At 47.9% G+C, this 23,963-nt stretch overlaps 1 protein-coding gene and 1 non-coding gene across 2 annotated transcripts; one reads left to right on the forward strand and one right to left on the reverse strand.

Moving 5' to 3' along the window:
- Nucleotides 1-2,936: 2,936 nt before the first annotated feature.
- TRNAS-GCU (transfer RNA serine (anticodon GCU)) lies at nt 2,937-3,018 on the reverse strand. Its single transcript has one exon. It is a non-coding gene; the product is annotated as a tRNA-Ser (tRNA).
- Nucleotides 3,019-10,072: 7,054 nt separating this feature from the next.
- Nucleotides 10,073-20,985, forward strand: LOC149852439 (zinc finger protein RFP-like). The gene is made up of 7 exons (XM_090028867.1): nt 10,073-10,492; nt 11,687-11,782; nt 14,332-14,562; nt 15,609-15,631; nt 16,462-16,577; nt 18,028-18,057; nt 18,801-20,985. Exons 1-7 carry the CDS (start codon nt 10,073-10,075, stop codon nt 19,319-19,321), a joined length of 1,437 nt encoding a protein of 478 aa, XP_089884993.1. The 3' UTR covers nt 19,322-20,985.
- Nucleotides 20,986-23,963: the final 2,978 nt, after the last annotated feature.

A 23,963-nucleotide genomic window follows, 5' to 3' on the forward strand; every position in this document is an offset into this window, starting at 1 on the left:
CTCAGGGGTGATCTGATGGCCACCTATAAGTTTATCAGGGGTGACCACCAGGATCTGGGGGAACGTTTGTTCACCAGAGCACCCCATGGGATGACGAGGTCGAACGGTCACAAACTCCTGCAAGACCGTTTCAGGCTGGACATAAGGAAGAATTTCTTTCCTGTCCGAGCCCCCAAGGTCTGGAACAGTCTGCCAGCGGAGGTGGTTCAAGCACCTACATTGAACACCTTCAAGAGTAAACTGGATGCTTATCTTGCTGGGATCCTATGACCCTAGCTGACTTCCTGCCCTTTGGGCAGGCGGCTGGACTCAATGATCTCCCAAGGTCCCTTCCAGCCCTAATGTCTATGAAATCTATGAAATCTATGCAATGGAAACACAGAACAAATAGCAGAGGTGTTGGGGGTTGATCCCAGAGGTGCAAGGCTCCCCCAAGTCCAGGTGTGGCTAAAAAAGGGAATGAACCTCCTTGACACTCTAGCCATTGCAGCCCATATGGGGGAAAGAGATTTCTGGGTGGGCTCCTTTCTGCCGGGGCAGATTGCAGTCAGTGTGTGGAGGAACATGACGGATAGGAAGCATTTACAGGGGAATTATTTTTCTAGTTTGAGTCACTACTGGATTTGGACTCTTCTCCAAGCTGAGGTGCTCCTCCCACACCATCCCCTATCTCATTGCCACATGCGTTAGAGCCACAGCAGTATCACCGATTTGCTCTCACACAAGGGCCAATGGGCAGAAATTTTCTGTAGGCATATGGGTGGAATAGCGGGGAACTTAGTTGCTTTCCAAGAAGTGGACCTAGATTTGACTTCCAGTTCATGAAGCAACAAGTAACTTCCCTTTAAAATCATAGAAGAGGAGGGCTGGAAGGGACTTCAGGAGGTTATATAGTCCAGCAGCCTAGGAGCTGCCAAGGTTTATGGCCTTTTGAGGTATTTGGGGTACTTTCTGATGGGAGATTTGGGAACAATGGGTGCCGTGGAGGGGCTGGGCTCTGGGACACAGCGTGGGAGTGGTTTGTGGAGAGCGGGCATGGCAGAGTGATGAGTCCCGAAGGGCAGTCACAGAGTTGGGGGAACACTGTGTGCTATGTCCCTTTTCCAGGGACTTGTCTCCTGCAGCAACCAGCTCCACAAGCTTCAGACAAAGTTGAAAGAAGCCCAATAGCGTGAAGGTGGGATGACCTGCCCCCCACAAGAGCTCCATCCTGGTCTTCAGTAGGCTTAGGCCCTGAGGCAGAAGGCTTAATACCTTTGGTGAGGACAAGAACTTGGGGTATGCTCCTTAATACAGTCCTTCCTTGAATGTCACATGCTGTCCTGTAGCACAGAGGCGTGCAGGTAGCTCACAGGTAGCGTGACAAAGTGTTTCCCTAGATGAGTGATTCTCAACTAGGGGGTTATGAGATCTTTTAAGGGTACCGCAGCAGGCACCATTAGCTCTGTTAGGTGTGCAAACATCTGCATGTGAGTCACAAAATCAACCCAGAGATTGCGAATAGGAATCTACAAGGTCAAAACTTTATTTCCTGTCTTTCCTGGTCTTTCTGAGTTTTTTGTAAGAAGAGAATTTCTCTACCACTACCCTAAATCAAGAAACGTGTTGTCTTCTTCTCCAAGGGCTCCCTCCAAAGGCTGCCCTGGATGCTCCTTGTGGTCTCTCTTCAGGGGCAGCTACCGGTGCCTTTTGTGAGTTTAGTGAAAGATCTCTGGCTGTCATGTGGGGTTTGATTCCCAGCTAGACCTTTTGCCAACAAAAAGCTCCACAAAAAACAAATGTGAGAAAGAAGTTATCCTAGCTCTCCCCTCACCCACTCCAAGGTAAGTTATTCAGCAATCAGAGGTAGGGAAGGCCCCATCCAAGCAGGCCCCTCACACAACCCTCTCTTCTACCTGCTCTGGCCCCCCTGCTGCCCAGACTTGGCTTGCCCTTGGCTGCTTCATCCTTGATCTCCCAGTGACTGAGGTCTAGCAATCATTACCCCTCCATTATAGTTTTCCAGATGAGCAATAAAAGGCTGTAATAGTGTGAGATTCAGTGGGGTAATTTGCTCAACACAGGGTTGAACCTGCCATGACTAGATGTTCGCACCCTGGAGACCAAGTTAACTCAGCAGAACCTTTTAAAGCCAACATGAGATGATCCCAAGCCTGCATTTTTTGAACCATTGGAGTCAGCTTCCCATAAAACCTGACAGACTTGCGCTTCTCTCCCTGCTTCATGGGAGGTGACTGTTGCCCCGTCACATTTTATTAATCAAGGGACATGTCTTCTGTCCCAAAACCTACCACTACTTTCCTCCCCTCTGTAGGCCAGGTCCAAGTTCCCTGCACTGCCCACCCTGGGGTGGGTCATGCAGGAATGCATCCAGGATCAGGACCACCTCTCCCCTTTCCCCATGCCCTCAGCTTCTCAGCCAGGCCTGCACGCTGTTGCAGTAGCTGGTAGCTCAATTTGGTCCCAGGCGTGAGCAATATGAGGCAGTGGGTTGTTCAGCGATGCCCAGATTGCTCTGCTTTGAACCAGATAGTGCAAGCCCCTCTAGCCTCTCTCGTGGTCCTCCACCCCAGCCATGAGGGTGTCCCACTGAGCTAAAGGAGGAAATGATGGGGACACAGCAGGCGGGAGTGATTATGGGTGAAAGCATAAAACAGACCCCAAAGAACAAAAGGCGACAGGTTTAAGGACTCCTGCATGCTGCTACCTCCCTGCTTTTCAACGCCATATAAATCACCACAGCCCGAGTCCCTGGCAAGGCTGCTGGACTGAACACACTTTGCCCTCTGTGGCACATGCAGGGGAATCAGCACGTGCTGCTTGCTCACCGTGCAGCTTTCTCCCTGCAGAGGAAGCAGGAAGCAGCACTGCACTGGGTAGGGCCGGGCGTGGGGCGAAAGCGGAGAGATCGTTTCGGGGCAGAAAAGGGAGCGCGCCGACGAGGATGGGATTCGAACCCACGCGTGCAGAGCACAATGGATTAGCAGTCCATCGCCTTAACCACTCGGCCACCTCGTCTGCGACGGAGGGCGCCCGGTAGCTCCATCTAAGGGGCATACCCTGATAACACCTCGACTGGGGAGAGGAGCAGGGTCCCTGCAGCTTCTCCGTTTCCCGGGCTGCTGCTCGGGCAACCCCGCCCGCAGAGCCGGGGCCCTGCTCCGCTCCCTCGCTCCCTCCCCGGGTTATGGGCATGCGGGACACTTGCGGCCCCGCGGGGTGCGGCTGCGAGCCCTCCCTCCGCAGCGAGGATTGCGGGGAGGTGCGTGCGGGTGTGTGCGCATGCACGCACATGTGTGTGCACGTGTGTCTGATGTGGGTGCATGGATGTGCGTGAGTGCACGTGTGTAACTGCATATGCATGCATTTGTGTGTATGCGTATGCATCCGTGTGTATTTATGTGGGTGTGCGTGTATTTGTGTGCATGTGTCCATTTATGTGCATGTGTGCGCGCGTGTACGTGCATGTATATGTGTGCATATGTATGTGTATGCATGTGTGTGCATATGTATTAATGTGCATGTGCATGTGTGTGCTTACATGCGTGTGTGTATTTGTATGTGCATGTGTATGCGTGCGTGTATATGTGTGCGCATGCATGTGTGTATGGGTGCATGCATGTGCATTTGTGGGCATGTGTGTATGTATATGTGTGGGCATATGTATTAGTGTCTGTGTGTGTGTATGCATGTATGCGTATGTATTAGTGTGTATGTGTGTATGCTTGTATTTGCATACATGCATGTGTATGGGTGTATGTGTGTGCGTATTTGTGTGCATGTGTGTATGCATGCGTGTATGCACATAGGTATTGTGTGTGTATAAATGCATGCGCGTACATGAATTTGTGTATGTGCATGCATATGTGTATGCGCGTGCATTTGTGTATGTATGTATGTGCACATGTGTGTGCATGCATATGTGTATGCATGTGCATGTATGCACATATGTGTGTGTATGGGTGTGTGTGTATGGGTGTGCATGGGTGGGTGTGTATTTGTGTGTATGTGTACATGCATGCATGTATATGTGCACGTGTATTTGTGTGCATGTGGGTGTGTGTGCATGGATGTGTGCACTGGTGGGGGAGGACCAATGATGGGGCTCAAGGATTTTGCCCCACAATGACAATAGAAAAGAGTGGCTTGTCCACAGAATCCATATGCATCTCGCTTTGCACCAGTCCTTGCCAGGGAAGGAAAAGGAGACATCAAAGCCTGAACCCGGCAGCAGGAGAGGCTGGGAGGGGAAACTCCAGCCTGCTCCCGCCTGGAGGAAGCCAGGGCCCACAGACAGATCAGTGCCTTTGTCCTGCTCCAGCAGAGCCCATCACAGGTTGCCCATAAGAGGCTACAACCAAAGTTAAGGAACTGGGATGTGTTTGATGCTCTGATCCCTTCTCCGTTACAGTGACATGGGTATAAAATGGAACTTGAAAAACCCAGAAACCAGTATATCTGTATAACCGAGTGACTGGGTCTAGTAACTGGGGGGAGGGAGGGGGGTGACATAATAGGGACCAGTGTACTTGGGTAACTGGGACCAGTAAAGGGGGTGGGTATTTGGGACCAGTATAACTGGGACCAGTATAGCTGGGTAACTAGAAGCAGTAAGGGGAGTGGGGTAATTGGGACCAGTAAGGGAGGTTAATTGAGACTATTATATCTGGGTAATTGGAACCAGTATAGCTGGACAACTGGGACCAGTAAGGGGTGTCAACTAGGACCAGTAAATGGAGGGAACTGGGGCCAGTATAGCTGTGTAAATGGGACCAATAAGGTGGGGAAAATGGGACCAGTATCACCAGGTAACTGGGACTGATAAGGGGCAGGGGTTAACTGGGAGCAGCATGTCTAGGTAACTGGGATGGGCGGGGAGAAGGTAGCAGGCTGGCTGGCAAAAGCTTGTAGCAGACTGCGCTCCAGGCTGGAGGAGTCCACAAGCTTGCAAGGACTCCAAGGGGCTAATTACAGGCCTGCTCAGAGGTCTGAGCCAGCTGTGAAAGATAAGGGGCTGGCCAAGGAAGTTAAAAGGCTCCCAGGGAAAGGAGTCAGGGAGGTTGTGATAGAAGAAAGAAGAGCTGAGAGAACTGAAAGTTAGGAAGATAAGAAAGCAGAGGAAGTAGGTTGCTTAACTAGTAGATGCAATACTAGGCCAGAGACTTTTTGGGTCTGGGAAGAGACCCACAGTTGTAAAGTTGGTGCCAGCAGTCCTATGACAGAAAATTCACCCCAAGGAGGAGAAGGAAGATTTCAGGTAGCTGAAGGCATCTTTTCACAGTCTGTGAGTTAATCTTCAGTCATGGTGAATTAAACTTATGTGAATTATGTTAATGTTTGGGTAGGAGTTGAGTTTATGGTGGTTCCTGAGAGGCCAGTGGGCCCAGGAAATAACTCAATATAGTTAAAGGACTGTTTGAGCTAACTAACTCCAAACCCTTTGCAGGGGGTAACTGGGACTAGTGTGTGTGATAGCCAGAAGCAGAAGGGTTAACAAGCAAGTTATAACAAGAGAAAATGCTTTTTGAAGATATCTGAAATAGAGCTTATGAGCAGTTTTCTGTCTGTCTAGAGTACAACTTGCAAGATTTATATATAGCTTTTTATACTGATCTTCAGACAGCGTGAACTTTAGAAAGCAGAACTAAAAAATATAACCGCAGATGTAGCTGATTTATGAAATTTAGCTTTGAGTCGGTAAAAATTAATGAATCTAAGCACAAAGTATAATTAACATAGTGGGTTGAACTTAAGTGGAGACATGTTAATCTCAGACCCGACCCCAGAGTGATGTGGTGTAATTTGCTTATTAGGTAAACCCAAGCTTAAGCAGTAACTTATTGTAATGATTTCTAACACCTTTTAACCCCATAACAGCTATAAAGTAACACTATGAATAGCTATATAACCAAAAAATTAGCATAAACAAGATATAAAAGAACACGCACGTTGAGTAACCCTCAGGGAAAGGTGGAACAGAAGAGTTGTTGCTGTCCCGTGCCCCCGGATGCCTTACTCCTAGTGTAAGCGAAGACCAAATCCTGACTGAGGGACCTTCCTCCAGTTTTCTCTCCAAAAAAGTGCAGCTCGAGGACGCCTAACTTCACTGAATCAACTTGACGTGTATCTTCTAACTGAGAGACTATCGATAAGTTGCTAACCAAGTGAGGACTCTTGGTTAATTTCTTTGTCCGATTATCACTGTCAGTTTTAACTTGTATTGTTATGTTGTCTGTTTATTAGCTTAACCTCTTTACTAACTGTCATATGTGCAAACTGTATCTTTTGTTGCTATAAGCAAAATTTATTCTTTTTTATAAGTAAAACTTGTCATTGCTTTCCTCCCAACATCACCTCCTCGATCCCGAACAAAAAAAAGCCCAGTGGCTAATAAAGTTGCAGTGCTCAGTCAGTCTGTAACTAAACTGATATACTCACAGTGCCCAGCTGGCCTGTGACAAGTGTGGCCAAGAAAGTGGGCCATAAAGAGCTGCCTTTGTGGGGCTGAGGATTTTTTTTTTTTGCACCCTGACATATGCCAAAGTCTAATGGACTCCAGAGCCCACCTGACCAGTGCCAGGGCTCCTGAGATCAAATATTCATAGCTTGTGCTTTATTTGGAGCTGTGGCAGCGTCTCTGAGGATGGGTGACAGCTCAACCAACCTCCTTCTTTGTTTTCTTTTGTTTTTAAATTTTGGGGCAGCCGAGATCATTCAGGCCTCAGCAGATAAGCCAGCACCCCTGCAGGCTTGTGTAGTAGGTTTGGGGTGAGTATGAGGGTGGCAGGTAAGAGGTATCTGTGGCCTCTTCTTTCTGGGTTTTCCTGATTTGATAGGAGTCTACCTGGCAGAAGGTATTGGATCAGGTGGCCCAGAGTGCTTTCCGTCAGAGGCAGTGCAAATCATGCCCTGCACTTGGGCCTCCTGCCAGGTGACTCAGGCAGGCTGCTGAGAAAAGGAAAGAGGACACGTGAGACGGGTGAACACCTGGGAGCAAGGCTTCCTGTCTGCCTGAGAGATATGCGCCACTGTAAAGCACCTCTGCTAGTTCAGATGGTAGAACATGGGGTTGCTCATTTCAGGGTCCTAGGTTTGAGCCCCATGTTGGGAGCATCCTCTTGCCCGGGAGCTTCTCAGCTGGGAGCAGGCTCTCAATGCTTGGCAAGGAACAGAGCCACTCACACCTCTTTCAGCAGCTCTCCTGCCACTGTGGTCCTCTCCTGGCAGGCTCTCCATCACCTGAGAAGGCCTCTTGGAAATGAATGAACCACTTGACCTGTGTGGAAGCTCCTTGCACTCCAAACAAGGGTGATTCCTGGCAGGGCAAGCAGTGGGGACAGCCATTCCTCAGAGCTTCATGTGACCTGAGAGAAAGAGATCCCTTTCAGGAAGGGATGTTCTCCCTGCCCTCCAAGCTGCATGTTGATTTGGATTGCTTGGACTTTTCCCTGGGAAGTGTGGGTTGGGTCAAAGGACCTGAACTTGAGCTCCCATGAGCCAGAGCTTGCTGGGAGGGAATGCCAATGCCCAGCACTTCCCAAAGTCCTTCTGAAGCCCACAAGATTCTGCCTTGAGGAGTCAACCCATGGTGCTGCTTATGTCCCAGGCCCTTCCACTTGCATGGCAGCAATTCCCAGCAGGCACAGTGTCCCTGAAAAAGCAGTCTCAAGCCCTGGTGTGAAAGGATTTTGAGGTGGCCAAGGACCTGGTAAATGCAAAGGCAGCAGGACTGGTCAGAGAGCATGGCACCACAGTCCCTGGCTGGCATGAAGTCCTTTAATTGAATTCCTGCAGCTTCTTCTCATCATTTCTTTGCAGAAGTACAGCGTGCCTAGACTTGGCCAGAACAGGTGTCTGCCGAGAGAGAGTGGGGTTGTTCCCCTGTGCTGGAGATAGAAGTAGTGTAGCGAGGACAAGCACCTACCACAGTCCATTCCCATCATGGGCACTTAGTGTGGAAGAAGGTAAGGTTCCTAGCTGACACAGGGCTTTCTCCCCTCCCCTTCTGGAGACAGCTCACACTGGAGTGAAATGGGAGAAACATGGTATAGAGGCAGAAGGGGCTGTGCTTTGTAGTGGTTCTCATGTTTGCCTGATATGCAGAGATCCCTGATTTTGAAGTTGGCCAGGCTTAGCTCCTTTTGCTCCCCCTCCTCCCAGCCTTTTCCTGTCAGCCAGTTCTTCCATGCTGCCTCACCCTGGCCTGTGCTAAAGCTTGCCCAGAACTCAGGAAGAGCACTTGGTGTCTGGCACCTGCCTGCTACCTAGGGGAAAATGGCTCTCTTACCTGGGGAGAAAGTGCCTTTTTTGCAAAACAAGAAGGGCTGGAGGAAAAAGACTTTGTTGGCCAAGAATCAAACCCTGGCCATGGAAGAGCCTACTGCATCCTAGCCACTAGACCAAGGAATGACAGGTTGCTGCTCTCTCTCTTTCTTGCTCTCTGTGGCAAGGTTGCTGCTTGCACTTCTTCCACACTGCTTCTGCTCTGTTGTAGTCACTATTTCTGTTGCCAACCAAAACTCTCTTGCTGCCTTCTAGTTCTTCCCCTTTTGTGTGTTGCCACCTGTTGCATTCTGTCTTTTCCATGGACTGTAATCCCTCTGAGGCAGGGGCTGCCCTTTTCTTCTGTGTATGGTGAATTGTATAGCTGGATCCCGAAAGGAACCTTCTGAATAATGACAACATTACATACTCCTGATACAGAGACCAGCCCTGATCATCACCTGAAGGGACCCTTGCTGGTTGGAAGAGATGGGACAGCTTCCTAACAGTGAGCATTTGTCTTCCACCACAAACAGTGCCTTGATTTAAGGTTACATCTCCACTACAATGGCAGAGAGACTCATTCACTTCACTGAGACAAGGCAACCTGCCCACCCACTCCCAGGCTGTGCCTTATCAACTGTGGACATGGGCTACCACTCTCAAACACCCTGGAAATCCAGATCATGAACACTCTTCCCTTAAGGGTCTTCACTCCTCAGTGCCTCTGAATGGCAGCAGATGCGCAGGGTTTCTTGCCTCCATGGCACTGTTGAGGTTCCTGCTGCTGTATGCAGATGTAGCCCAAACAGCCTGTAGGACCAGAGCATGTGCTGCCTGAACCTGAATTAATTAAATGAAAAACATTTTAAAATGGTGTGGTGCTCTCATTCTTTTACCGTGTCAAGGGTACACTGCACCTGAGTGTGGGTAATGCACAATAGTATCTGTAGCCTCTGGTGCACAGTTACAGTGGGTAGCAGTCCTTGGCACAAGTCCAGAGCAGGGCTTGAACTTGTGTTTCAGGAAATGGAGCAAAATGTTTCTTCTATACTTAAGGAAATAAATCTCTGCCTTTTTCATGACTTTAAATAGGCCTTTTCCTTGCATAAGATAGGGGCAGTTCCAGAGGAGACACACTGGTGCACTCCCCCTCATCCCACCACCCTTGGATTTCTGGTCCATCCAAAGTTTAAAAACAACTGCCTGGCAGTGGCAGCATTTCTAGTCAGGTGGTGTTGAGGGAGCTGATTGACTCATGGCTCATCATCTACCTGATACCTTCTGTACTCTTCATTTCACAGGTGTTAATGACCTTTTTTAAAAAATGCTCTTGATATTCTGCCAGTCAAGCTGTCTTTTCTTCTGCAGTTCTGATGTCTGCTTGCTGCTCCTAGTAATGAAGCTCCTATTTTACAGCCTTGCAGATTTTTTTAACTCATTCCATTGAAGTTATATTTGTTTTTGCATCAATCCTAAACTGATTAATACAGCCTTAGGTCCCTAGCATATTCGTAAGACTTCTAGTTTCTTTTCAACTGGAGAAAAATATGTATTGTTTTATACATGATGATGCAGCTCACCATCTGCAACCCCCTTTTCAAAGCTCTAGATCCACCCATGATATTGGACACAATTCCCAACACAGATAAAGCCTCCTTTCTCACCACAGCCCTGTCCAGGCTTGAACTCTCAGACACACCTTATGCTAGCTCAACCTATGAGACAAAGCTAGGACAGGATACATCCAGTTCTTGTTCCAGGTCACAAGAAAATGAAACTAATGATGTCACACACTGTGCAAAGTGCCATGGCTGGAAGGAGTCTTGCAGGAAAAATCCAAGATGAGCTACTTTGTTCCATCTGCCTGGACTATTTCGTAGTCCCTGTGACCATCCACTGTGGGCACAATTTTTGCCAAGCCTGCATCAGTCAATTCTGGGCGGAATCAGATGCAAACTTCTCCTGCCCTGAGTGCAGAAGAACTGCCCAGCAGGAAAGCTTCATGCCCAACAGGACCCTGGAACGAATGGCAGAGTTAGCCCAGCAGCTGTATTCCAAAGAAGCAAAAGGAGCAGCAGGAAGGAAGAGGGTGTGTGAGAAACACAAGGAGCCCCTGAAACTCTTCTGTGAAAATCATCAGGCAACCATCTGTGTGGTCTGCAAAGAGTCCCGGGATCATCAAGGTCACACTATGATTCCTGTAGAGGAGGCTGCCCAGGAATACAAGGTAGGAAATCCCTGTCTAATGCCAAAAGCTGCCCTTGTAGAGGTTAAAAATATATTTCCAAGACCAAAGTGCAGCAGCAGCAGCACAGACAGGGGTCAGGTAGTCTGGCCTCATCCCTATGCATTTCTAAACTTTTAAATAGGTGAGCTTCACCTCAAATTCATAGCTTCTTAGTTGGTAGGGTCGGAAGGGACCTGAGCAGATCATCAAGTCCGACCCCCTGCCATGGGCAGGAAAGGATGCTAGGGTTAAATGACCCCAGCTAGGTGATTATCTAGCCTCCTCTTGAAGACCCCCAGGGTAGGAGCAAGCACCACTTCCCTTGGAAGTTGGTTCCAGATCCTAGCCGCCCTAACTGTGAAATAGCGCCTCCTGATGTCTAGCCTGAATCTACTCTCAGTCAACTTATGGCTGTTATTCCTTGTTACTCCTGTTAGTGCTCAGGTCTCCCTTGGCGAGTTTATAGACGGCCACCAGATCCCCTCTCAGCCTTCTCATCATTTCCCCCTCTTACAATGGCTGAGTCTGTTTACCACAATGTTCTCATAAGCATTTTACCTGCAAGTCACTTCTTTTGTGTTTAGTCTTGAATCAAGTTTCCCTCTTCCTTACACGGCAAAGCCCTTCTCCTGTCTAAAAAAATGGAGATTCAAAACACACGAGACTGGCCCAAAAATCCTAATATACATTAGCAAAGATAAACTCATGTCCTAATCAAAATCTGCTCAGTTATCCCACCCACATTCCCAATTTCATTAGTCTAGAACCCAATTAGTGAAATAACCTGTTCCTTGAGGACAATGAGAGATTCACTGGTTTATGGACAAATCTACTGAATTGCACTGTCAAAACTCATTTCCTCCCATTTCCTTAACTGCATGGGGTGCAGCAGGTAGAACTGTAGGTATTAAACCTTCTCTTAGCATGCTAAAAGGCCAGGATTACATGTTGAGGCACCCAAGTCTCTATTAGCAAACATCAGAACAAACAAGGCCCTTTCAGGAACCTGTCCCTCCCCAGATCCACACATCGTTCTGCACCTCCCAACAGATTTGACCTGTGGGCTTTCAGGCAAGTCCAATTGCCCTCTCCTGTTGGGTTAAAGAGACTGGAAAGAGTTTAAACTGTGTTGGTGCATGTAGTAGGAGAGGCTGCTCTTCAACCTCAGCATGGAAATCCATTTTCTTTTCTCAGGAACGAATCCAAGCCCAACTGCAGCCTCTGGTGGAAGAGAGAGAGAAGCTCCTGCAGTTTAAATTGATTGGAGAGAAGAGTACCCAGGTGTATGTGGTAGGTGTCCATTATTATTCCTTACCATGGGAACCAAGCATTCTCCAGGAGTATTTGTGTGTGTGTCATTGGCGGGGAAAGTGTGTGCGTCTCCATGTGTCACCATGTGGGTTATGCATACCCATAGGTTGTAATATGTGGGCTGAATTGCAGCCATGTCTCCTTGCTCTACCCTGGGACAACTGCCCAAAAGCACTGAGCAGTACTGGGGAGTTCGGGCAGTGAGACAGCCCTAAAGGAGGATGTGCTCTCCTTTGGCCAGGCTGGAGAGGATTTGTGGTCACAGCCCTGCCTTCTGCCTCCCCACCAGTGTTGTACACCTAGGCCACGTCCAGATGAGTGCGGCTGTGTGGTATGTGGCACTGCAGACACCTCTGCAGTGCTACATACCACATGTTCAGTTCTTCTCCACGTTGCAGGCAGCAGTGGGACGGGGTTTTCTGACCCCAAAAAATCCCCGAAGGAAAAAAGTGGACATGCATGGGCAGTGTGTGCTGCTCAAAAGCGAAGCTGGGCTGCCTGGAGCTGTGCTGCAGCTGCCAGCCAGCCTCCATGCACCTGGATCACTGCTGCTGCAGCCCTGGGAGGCCCCCAGAACTCCAGGTAAGGATGCTGGGGCCAGCCCAGTGCTGGTCCCAGCCTCCTCTAGCACCTCCTGGCAGCATTCCCTCTAAGCTGTGTGGTGTGTGCGGCTGCACAGGTGCACCCGGCAGTGTAGCAAGAGTGCAGCTGCATGGCTGCGCACAGCACGCAGCTTAGAGGGAACACTGCCTCCCAGGTAACTTGCTGTGTGCCAGAGCACGTGTGGCACGTGCCTTCCCCAGGGACAAGGTTCACCACTGCTAGTTGTCCCCAGGAAACCAAACACCCACACGTGTGGATGTGGCCCTAAGGTGCATACATATGTACTAACTTTCTAACAGTTAAGCTGTCTTAACTTTTTAAAGTCAACTTAAGTGTCATAACATACACACATATGCGGAGCAGAGACAGCTTAAATGTGGCGCAAAATAATATACCTCTGAGGTATATTATCTTGAGTCATAGAATCATAGAAAGTTAGGGTTGGAAAGGACCTCAGGAGGTCATGTAGTCCACCCCCCTGCTCAGAGTAGGACCATCCCCAACTAGATCATTCCGGCCAAAGCTTTGTCTAGCTGGGTTTTGAAAACCTCCAAGGATGGAGTTTCTACCACCTCTCTGGGTAACTGGCTCCAGTGTTTTACTACCCACCTAGTGAGAAAATCCTTTGCTGCAACTTCAGATCATTACTCCTTGTTGCATCAAAAAGGGGGTGTGAGAAGTGGGATTTGAACCCACATCGCCATATAGAGACTAGAACACCGGAAGACAAAGCCTTGAGTCTGATATTTTAGACCTCGCCACCATTCTGATGAGGGCTAGTGCTGTTGATTTAGCTCACAAGATGGCTGCCACCATGTCAAGGAGCTGTACCTGCATACATTTTTATGTGGCTTAATTTAAGTTGACTTAGTTAAGTCTCCTTAGTTTAAATTGACTTAGCATATATGTATGGACACCCAGAGACTTCTTCCTGCTCAAGGATGGCAGAGACTGCAGTTCTGGTCCAGCCATTGGTTAGGCAGAGGGAGGCTAGTTTGTGCCTTTTCATTCCAGGTCTCGTACTTCTTGTGCAATCTGATGGACACAGGCTGGTCCTAAGAGTCTGGAAAAGGGAGAGCTAAGTCAGTGCCCCTCTCCTCACACTGCCACAGAGCCTGAGCTTAGTACCTTCCATACAGTTGGTTGCTAAAGCACAACTTGCCAGTGTCAAGCTGCATCATTATCATAGATCATTGATTTCCCCAGCATGTATCTTTGCTTCAAGTTAATTTAGAGAGCATAATAGGCCCACTGTTACCTGCTGAAATGTTACATTGATTTGAAAGTGGATTCAGATAGTAGCTGAAGTCAGCCTCAATCAGATAAACTCAGTTCAGGGTTGATCATTCCCATACTTCTTCATTGTTACAGATTTTAGCTTGTCTTCTGAGTTTAATTCTTTGCTTCGTGGCTTGCTGGGCTAAAGTTCTGGAATGATATGAAGCAGCGCCTGGTAACCTTAACTTAATCAAGGAAAATGTTTGTTTTCCTGAGTAAATGCACACATGTGGCTCTACTGCTGCCTATGGTGCATTGAGGGCCTGTCATGTTGAGCGACTGTCAGGATAGTTCCAACCAAGACTTCAGATTTAATATCTTTACTTTTCTTTATTGTTGTTATATTTTTTTTACCCTTCCTTTCTCTTGCAAAATCTCAGCCATTGTAATTTTAATTCCTGGAAGGAATGGGATTTTCAGCCCCCAGTAGACTGAACCCTTTTCATTTCTTCCAGAAAGTAAGTCATTGTTAAGAAATTTATGGGGCTTTTAAAATTCTGGTCACACAAGTTTCTATAAATATTTTCAGGTCTGATTTTTTAAAATTCCAATGAAATTCCTTCTGTGGGTGGGGGTTGTGAAGTGTCCCCAATTTCCATTCAATTTTCCCATTCTGACCTTTCCTTACTTTTGTCTGTTCATTCTAGGCAAAAGCAGAAGGCAAGAGGCAGGCGATGGCTTCTGAATTTGCACAACTGTACCAAATCCTAACGGAACAAGAACAACTCCATCTGGCCCAGATGCATGAGCTGGAAAATGAGATTTTGAATATGCAGGAGGAAAATGACACCCAACTTGCCAAGGATATTTCCCGTCTCAACACCCTTATCAAGGAGATGGAGGGGAAGTGCCAGCAGCCAGCAAGTGAATTCTTGCAGGTAAAAACTTGGATCCTGGGAGGTAGGAAATAGGGGATGGGAAATGGAAACTGGGTAAAGGGTAATAATCTTGAGGCCTGAGGCCCAAAGTTCAAACTCCGCTGGGTGCATTGTATGAAAAGGAATTTTCTTTTGTATCATTTAAATGTGAATTCTCCATTATGTTACCCTTTTGCCTCAGTCTATTTTAGTCATGAATTTTACTTTCATAATGTGCTACAGTCCCAGGATCTGAAGAGAGGCTTCCCTCAATATGGGTGAGATTTTCATCCCCCTGCTTTGTCACATACCTTATTTACTTGAATCCAAGATGAGGGTTTTTCCCATTTAACAAGGAGAAAACAAGCCCCTCACCTTGGATTTGAGTATGAGGGGGAGACGGGGGGCAGGTATATCATAGGTTGCTGCTTTGGCTTTGACTCTGGTCCTGACTCAGTGTTGGAGCCACAACCACTGCCCATCCCTGCACTGCCTCTACCCTGAAGCCTCTGCCTCCCCTGCAGCCTATATCCCATCCCCTACTACCACTTACCCTCCAGCTCTGGCTTTGGCTCCAACTCCAGCTGTGCTTCACCTTGGATCATGGAGCGCACGGTTTCTCTTGCCCCAGTCCAGCCTGGAGTTGCCACCACTGCTGTGTGGCTGGACTGGGGCTGGAGCAACCATATGCCTTGTGCCCCAGGCTGGAGAAGGGCCAGAGCTCTGCTGGTGCTGGAGCTGCAGCTGAAACCAGATCCAGAAGGTAAGAGACAGGGGGTGTGTGGGGCAAGACAGAGGCAGTGAGGGAAAGCAGGTAGGACAGAGGCTGTGGGGAGGGGCAGGCAGCGGGGGGCAGAGAGGAAGCTGGACAGGTGCTGGGGCATGCAGGCACCACGTGGGGGCAGGCAGCGGTGGAGGCAAGTGAGAGGTGGGGACAGGTAGCAGGGGGTAAGATGTAGGGGGGCAAGGGACAGAGGTCGGGCCACTTGACTCTTCTGCCATACGCTCCCTCATCGTGTTCATATTTCCTGAGCTTTCTGTTCTCTCTCTCTCTCTCTCTTCTCTAGGATACTGAGAGGAGCTTGAATAGGTATGTGGCACCTCTTTACCCTCCTTCATACTTTACTGTATGAGGCAGGGCCTTGGACATTGAGTTAGACTACATCTTCCCAGGATGCTACAGTACATGTGTGGGGCAGGTACAAATCTTCATCTGCTGAATGTAAACCAGATAAAGATTTCCTTTATTGAAGGGATTGGGGAATTGGAGAGGCGAGCTTCACTTCAGTCCAGGAGTGATTATTCTGCCCAGATCATGGGTATTCAAATACTCTCTAAACATTTGGGAAGTCAGGTTATATCTGGGAAGCTCCCTTTTGAGAGCAGAATATGTTGCTTTTCTTGAGCGGAATGAGTCTCGCTGCGAGAAGGGTTGTAAGGTATATGGTAATGTCATGTTAGGTGCTGTGTATGATACCATCTAGCTGCCTAGCGGTAGCTTTTGTGAAAAGATCTGGGGTGGTGGATCTCCATCCATTTATAGATGGATGGATCTCCGCACAACACAGGCCTTCCCAGCCTCTCTTGGTTGGGATGGGAAGGGGTCTGAATCAGTATCTGAAAATTTCTCTTCATGGCACAAAGAGGCACAGTGACATTGCAACTTCTTGATCCTTCTGCCTATTGCTTTCTCCCCTAGATGTGTGCTCTCTTTTTCAAGGTCATAGCTAAAAGAAATGGATGGGCCAGTCCAGGGGATGCTTGTGTTGCTAGTATGTGGGTTGTACCTGCTCTGATGCTGAAAGTTACCTCCCTCTTTAACACTATTTCCTGGCAAAGCATTCATGTGAATGAAGACTACAGAAAAGAAAATGGTAGGATAAAATAATGCAGTAGAAAACTATATTGATCTCTCCCTAGGTGGAAGGAGTGGGAGTTCCAGCAGCACGTGGATATTGCTCTTGAGCTGGAAAAGCGAGTCTATGAATTCTCCCCAAATTTTTCTGCTGTAAAAGCAACTCTGAGGAACATCCGAGGTACTGATTAGTTTGAGCAAATTGAGTTATGTCTCTGTGATGTTGGGAGAAAGAGAGGCTATTGCAAAACCTGCTTGTAAAGTGTAGAAAAAAATAATCTAGATTTTTAAATTGGAGAAAGGGTTTAGAAATGTTTCCAGGTATAATAAATTGATAGGGAAACAGCAGTGAATTACTTAAAACATGTTGTTATTGTTCTGACCAGGCCTAGCTATTCTCTGTGAGGTTACTGGTCTTCTGTGATTAGGACATAGGAACTGCTCTCCAGCTGCCCTGCAATTAAGGTGACCAGATTATTTTAAAGGAAATCCAGGACACTTATTTCCCCTACCCTCACCACAGTCAGTGGCACTGCTGCAGGCAAAAATGGGACCTGTGATCACCCAACCTACAGCCCAGACCTTGTGTCTAGGCATCCAGAGCTTGCTCAGCTACTTACAAACACTCTCTAATAGCTCATCTAGGATATAGACAGTTTTCTAGTTGAATACTTTGGGGGACAACATGGCTGGAAAGCAAGGAACACAGGGTCAGCAAACCAACTCCTTGGCCACAGAGGCCTTGTTCTTAAAACACACAGGGAGGTACAGGTCTCTGGAAATGATACAAGGCCCAAGTTGTACAGTCAGGTAGTCTGAATTTTGCCTTCTGGGAGTTTGGAGTTCCTGAGCATTTCAGGCTGGGAAAAAATATCTCCTTCCCACTTAATCCTAATGGGTGGTGATGGTTGTATTCCCCACAGTCAGAGTAGAAGCCCATGCTTAAAACAGGCATTAAGCTGTGTGCTCAAACCTTCTGCCCCATGCATTAAAATTGCCCCTACCACAGCTGGCAGCTCCTTATAGAAAAAGTGATTTTCACGTGCATGTGCTAGCCAAGTCCATGACTTCAGGCTGCAGTCCTGATGGCTTTCCATGATAATCCTTCAGGGAAGCTGTCTACAATGCAGCAGAATAGACATACTCATCGGTAAGAGAGATGGGTAGTCAGGTTACTATTTTGAAATGGAGAGCAACAAGAGAGCTAGCTCATCTGATGCAGGCACATGCCACTTTGTCGCAGTTTTAACTGTGCCCTAATTCATGACCTGAAAGCTGTTGGATGATGCAAAGTGCTGCTGTTCTCCTTTCTTGGTCCTGTTTCATTCCAAACAGACCTTTTCAATCATTCTCCATATCAGAAAGACCAGCGGCATTAAGTGCCATGTGAGCAAGGCTTATAATTGTATTTCTGGGACTTAAGTGGTGTTTAGGCCTAGTACTGGCTATTCTGTAATCAGATGAAATTCACATTTGGGCAGCTTTGACATGTCTCTGTTTGCCTCTCTCCTTCCCTTTATTTCCTTCCAGAATTACAGCATCATTACCCTGATCTGTAGTAAAAACTGGGCATTGTGAAGCAATGTGATAATACAAAACTTCTCTTTCTTCTCTCTCCCTCTACTGTCTAGGCAGTCTGGTGTTTAAGCCACCAGAAGCAAGTAAGTCAGCCTGGGAAAGAATGGGATGGCAGAGCATAGGGTGGGGCCATGGGGAAGAGTGTCCTTGATTCACAGCAGTAGATGTTTTGTTAATTAAAGGGAAATTATTGTGTGGCATTGGATTCATCTGCAGCAGAAGCCTCTAAGGTTAAACACCTCAAAGGCTCCCAACAACATAAAGTGAATATTGTGGGGAAGGGCACTGACTTTTCGCAGGTCAGCTCATTAACCTTTCATCAGTGGTTAAGAAAATCCCTAACTCAAACACACTGTTTCTGACTCAAGGAGTGACTGGGCAGGGCTGGTATGTGCAGGTCTTTGCCTCGCTTGATCTGCCACTTCCAGTAAATCCATGGGGCATCATCCTCTCACCTCTGTTTCGCCTGCTGGGTCTTAACTTTACTTTCCCTGTGTGCTATGGTGTCTCCAATCTGGCCTATTCCTTCAGCCTGAATAAACCTCAGAAACTGATACCTCTTTGGTCCCAGCCCAACCCCATCTGCCCCAACTACCCAGTCCTAGCTGCTGGGAGCAGGGAGATGAAGCAGGGGAGGAGGCAGAGAGCAAGAACATCCCTGTCCAGCCCCAGCAAAGAGGCAGCTCCTTTGGATCCAGCCCTGAGATGGAGGAGATCAGGGAGGGTCCCAGCCAGACTGGGGCTGTTGGGGAGGGTGAGGAATGGCCCCAGCCTCTCCTAGGCCTGACCTCTGCCTTGGATGCTTTGGTTTTCTCTTCCTCTTTAGCGAAGGTGACTCTGGATCCAGCTACGGCTCATCCCCAACTCATCCTGTCTGAGAATCGGAAAAGCGTGAGCTGGGGAAAAGCATGGCAGCTTCTGCCCGAGAATCCTGAGAGATTTGATACTATTGACTGTGTGCTGGGCTGCGAGGGATTCGCCTCAGGGAAACATTTCTGGGAAGTGGAGGTGGAGGACAAGGGAGCCTGGGCTGTGGGGGTTGCCAGAGGGTCTGTGATGAGGAAGGGACACGTCAGCCCTAGCCCCAAGGGAGGGGTCTGGGCTGTGGAACGGTGGTGGAGGGGTGAGTACATTGCTCTCACCTCCCCTGATTGGACACCCCTGTTCCTGGGATCAGCCCCCAGAAGGGTCCAGGTGTATCTGAATTATGAATGGGGCCAGGTAACATTTTCTGATGCTGATACGAATGTCCTGATCTTCACTTTCCCACTGGCTTCATTCACAGGGGAGAAAGTATACCCCTGGTTCCGGGTTGGGGAGGGAACCCAGCTCAGCCTGTGCTCCTGAAATATGAAGAAACCTCGTCCATTTTTACTCCAAAATGAGCTTTATTTAGCGTTTTCATCCAGGTCTCTCTGCACCTAGAGGACTCCCATCTATCACTCAATCAGTCAATGAACTTTGTTTAACTTCTGGTTTCAATGAAGCTAATAATGAATCTAATAATGGATAATGTGGAGAATTCTGAAACATTTAATGCCTTTCTTCACTTGAGTCTACACAAATCAACCGTCAGAGGACAAACGTCGTTAGTAGCAAGAACAGGGATGGAAACAATCAGTTTAGAGATGGGAAAGGGCAGGTTACACATTACTTGAAAGAGCTGGCTGTTTTTAAGTCCACAGAGCTGAACAAGATTCATGCTACAGTTTTGGATGGAGCTTAGTTGCAGTGACACTGGCTGTTCTCTTTGACAACTCGTGCAAGCCAGGTGAGGTCCAAATGACTAGAAAATGGCAAATATAGTGCCCAACTTTGAAAAAAGGGAATAAACAAAAGGGAATTTACAGTCTAGTCAGTATAACTTTGATATCAGGAAAGAATCTGAAGCATACGGTCAAGCAATCTCTTTTTAAGCAACTGTAAGGTATAACAAGGTGATCAAGAACAGCCAACATGTATTTGTCAAGTCATACCTGACCAATTTTATCTCCTTCTACCAAAAGGTGACAGGTTTTGTGTATGGGAGGGAGAGCAGTGGATGTGATAAACCTTGACTTCAGCAAGACTTTTAACACTATCTCCCATGATATTATTATTAGGAAGTTTAGGCAAATCCAGTCCAGAAGAATGTACTGTAACATAGATCTGTAACTTGGTTGGATCATTGTGCCCAAAGAGTAGTCATCAATGTGTCAGTGATAAACTAGGAGGATGTGTTAGGTAGGATTACATAGAAGAACATGGCATATAAGAAAAGATTGGAAGAAATGGGAGTATTTAGGCTGGAAAAAAGATGATTGAGTGGGGATTTGATAACAGTCTTCAAATAAATGAAAGCTAGTTATAAAGAGGATGGGGATTGAGTAGCCTCTGTAGCCTCAGAGAAGAGGACAAAAAGAAATTATGGATGGCTATGAGGAGTAATTTTCTAATTGTGAAAGTGGCTAAGCAGGTGAGCAGATTACCAAGAAAGTCTGTAAAACTTCCATCCTTGGAAGTTTTTAAGACCAGGTTAGACAACGCTTGGCTGAGATGATTTGGAAAGGCTGGGTTAGATTAAATGACCTCCTGAGGTCCATTCCAGTTTGATTCCCCCCACTATGGTTCTCTTACCCCAAAAGCTAAATTATATCTTGGGTTAATTTGGTATGCTCTTACACCACAGGGGATAGGAGAGTATGGGCTACACATTGAGACTTGCCTAATGGTCTGGACTTTGCTCTTTTTCTCTGATCCCAGGGAACTGCAGCTTTGCTGTGTAAAAGAATAAGACAGTGGGGTAAAGGGGAGACCTGAGAGGGAAGATTGGGGGTGGAAAGGGCAAGTTAAAAGAGTAAAGGAAGGAGGGACTGGAACAGGAATGGGGCTGCTACTAACTGTTCTTGGATCTGCTTGAGCAAATGAACATTTTAGATACTTATGAGTTGAATGCAGTGGTTCCTGAAAAGTAGAACATATTTTGACTCTTGTTATTACAATAACTGAATAATTAAACCTACCTGCCTGAAGCTTGACATATATAGTAATTAAAACAAATGAAAAAATATGAAATGATCTTCTGTCCTGTGTACATTATTTCTGGTGATTAATGCACTTATTGGGTGTTCTTTGGTAATGCGTTAAACCAGTTCCAGAAAAACCACGCTCCTTCCAGAAAATCTCACAGCAAAATTCTGCATGGAAAAGGTTGAAGTAAAAAAAGTTAGTCAGCCCATGCACTAACTTCATCTGAACAGTTGGTTTAAAGATCTCTACCAAGTGCTGGAAGTCAAGCCTGTGCTAATATTCCATTTGTCTTGTTTGTACACATTCATTTCATTAGTAATCTCTCCCGAAAGGAGCTACAGCCCTCCTCTATTTGTGTGTGATGTTTCACGTATAAAGGCAAGGGTTGGAAACGTGTGTTCACTGGAAAACCAGAGACCCCAGGAGTTTTGAATTCTTTGCTCACAAGAGGAATGCAGTGCCTGAAGCCAAGGGGCATCAGATTCCTCTGCTCCAGGGATGTCAAATTCATCCAGCCCCATGGTCCAGATGAGTAGCACAGGGCTTGTCCGCAGGCCTGATTGGGCCCACAGGTCAGCCCACAAGTTGGATCTGGCGTGTGGGGCTGGTCCAGCCCCATGCACTGCATGCAGCATGTGTGCTGGTCCAGCCCCTTGTGGCACATACAGCGCATGCCGGATCTGGCCCTGAATCTGGCAGGAATAGAAGGTGGCTGGAGAGAGGCCCAGACCATGCTGTCCCACGTGGTTGCACTGCAACCAAATGTGCTGTCCAATGAAGGGGATGATGCTGTTGGGTTTGGTTATTGTATTCTGTTATTGGCCTGTGAAGTGGCTGTGGGGACAGGCAGCAGGTGAACCATGGGTAAGATGGAACCCAAGGCCATGAGCTGATTGGTCGATGGCAGCCAACGCACAGTGTTCCTCGGCAACCAGGTCCATCCGTGCCCGAGCAGATGCCTCGTCTCCCAGGCTGTGTGACTTGCACGGCTGTGAGTACCCGCTCCGCAACCGGGGCAGTCCCATCATTCTGTTGTGACTTGGATCAGCTTGGGGATGACACAGTGGAGTTTATCTATTGCTGAGTTAATACCTGCCTTCATTGGGTCTTGGTTCATGGGTTGGGGGAATGCATTCCCTTCCTAACCTCAGTCTCTAATTTCCTCATTTGCAACAGCTTGCACTCACCAATGGTGCAGCACCCTTGCAGGGACCCTACATTTAGGGCAGGGGCCCGTCTTAGGGCAGAGATGGAGCTTGGGACTGGAGACCAGGGATGGCAGTAGAGAAGCAAAACATCAGCCTGAGTAGCTCCTTGGCTGCTTATGTTAATAAATATATATCAGGGAAAGGGATGCCAAGTGCCTCCTCCCCCTGCCCCCCATCCTCCCTCATCAGTTTGGGGGACCCTGGGAAGGCATTTAGAGGCCAATTAGAAGAGGCCTTTTATCAGAACCAAGGTGAAAACGAATAAAGTGAAAGCTGCCCGTCTACAGGGTGTGTTTTTGGTGGGAAAGGCTGCTCCCATGAAGGTGAAGGAGGAAATAACTGAAGAAAATAACCTAGGGCTCAAGCGTACAGCATGCTTTTTGAAGTGAGGGGAGCAGAAGGGTGTTAATGGAAGTAGAGTCGCTGTCATGTCAGATAAGAAGAGAGCCGAGAGGGTTTCAGGAATGAGGCCACAGAGTTGCAGCACTCCAGACCCTGAGGGTGCTCAGCTTTGCTGATCAGCACGTCCCCATGCAGGCTCCCCTTGTGTCCTCATCTCTGATCTAGTCTCTGGCATCTCAGTGCACCTCAGCACTGCTCTGCTCTGCCCCCAGCTGTGTTCTGCTTCTGTTCCTCTACTTCTTGGGTGCCCATCACCACCGTATGGTCACCTGGAGCGCTGCTGGGGTTCCCTTCCCAGAACAGCAGGCACATATTCTTAGCTGGGGCCTTCAGATGCTAGAGCAAAGAAGTAATAATAACAACCCAGGTGCCTCATGGGGAATCTCTCATTGCCATGAGTGACACCTTTTCCTGGCTTCTTTTCAGGATGGCTAAGGAGGCCCACTCTTGCTTAAAGCCCCGTATGGCCTGGGAGCAGGCTGAATCCTTCAGACAGAGCAGTGCAAAAAGGTGCCCAGGAGAGAAGTTGGGGCAGTGCCTGTCTCAGCACTTCCAGGCAGGTAAGCAAGCAGCCTCCAGGCTAGGGAAAGGGAGGGGACTGCAAACACAGACCATGCCAGGTTTGGAGCCCTGCTGGGTACTGGAGCTGGAATGGCACAGGGAAGGCTCCAGCAAACAAGGACCTCCCTGACTGTTTTTTTGGGCCCACCAGGAGAGAGACAGGAGCAGCAAGCAGACAAGCTTAGTGCCTGTGCCAGTCCCTGGCAGGTGATGCAGCTTCCCTTTCTGGACAACGTCTTAGGGACAGAGCTGGCAAGTCAGTCAATTGACGGTTCAGATCATGCCAACTGACCATGGCTGAACATTGTCAAATAATCCATGAAGCCAAGAATGCCTGTGGGTAGGTGGCAGCCTACCTTTGTTTTGAGATCCTGGTGTTATCTGTTAGCAAGGACAGGAGTGAGGGCTTGTTGTCCTCACCAGGAGTCAGGATCCACATGCATACCGAGTCCATTTAGAAGTAGGCACCCCCTGCCCTGCTCCGCTCTCCTGAGTTCTTCCAGCCTCCTTTCCCTTCCCACGTTAAGGCACATGGGGCTGCAGGAACTACTCTGTGCTTAGGGAGGAACCAAGCCCAACAGCATGGGAAAGTTGACTTTTATAGTTGCTATGTGTGTTTCATTCTGTTTAATTTCATTGCATTCTTTTTTGGTGTGTTTTTAACTATTTGGGCTGATCCTACAGTTTGGGTATAAGAGCCAAGGAGAAGAACTGTTCAGTTTTGAATGCTGTTCACATTTTCACTTACCTGTAGTAATTAATTACATTATTTGGGAATTGAATTTATTTCACAATAATAGTTAGCTAAC

This window comes from Crocodylus siamensis, chromosome 15 (genome assembly GCF_052110815.1).
Source record: "Crocodylus siamensis isolate JL-2025a chromosome 15, ASM5211081v1, whole genome shotgun sequence".
Classification (NCBI taxonomy): Eukaryota; Metazoa; Chordata; order Crocodylia; family Crocodylidae; genus Crocodylus; species Crocodylus siamensis.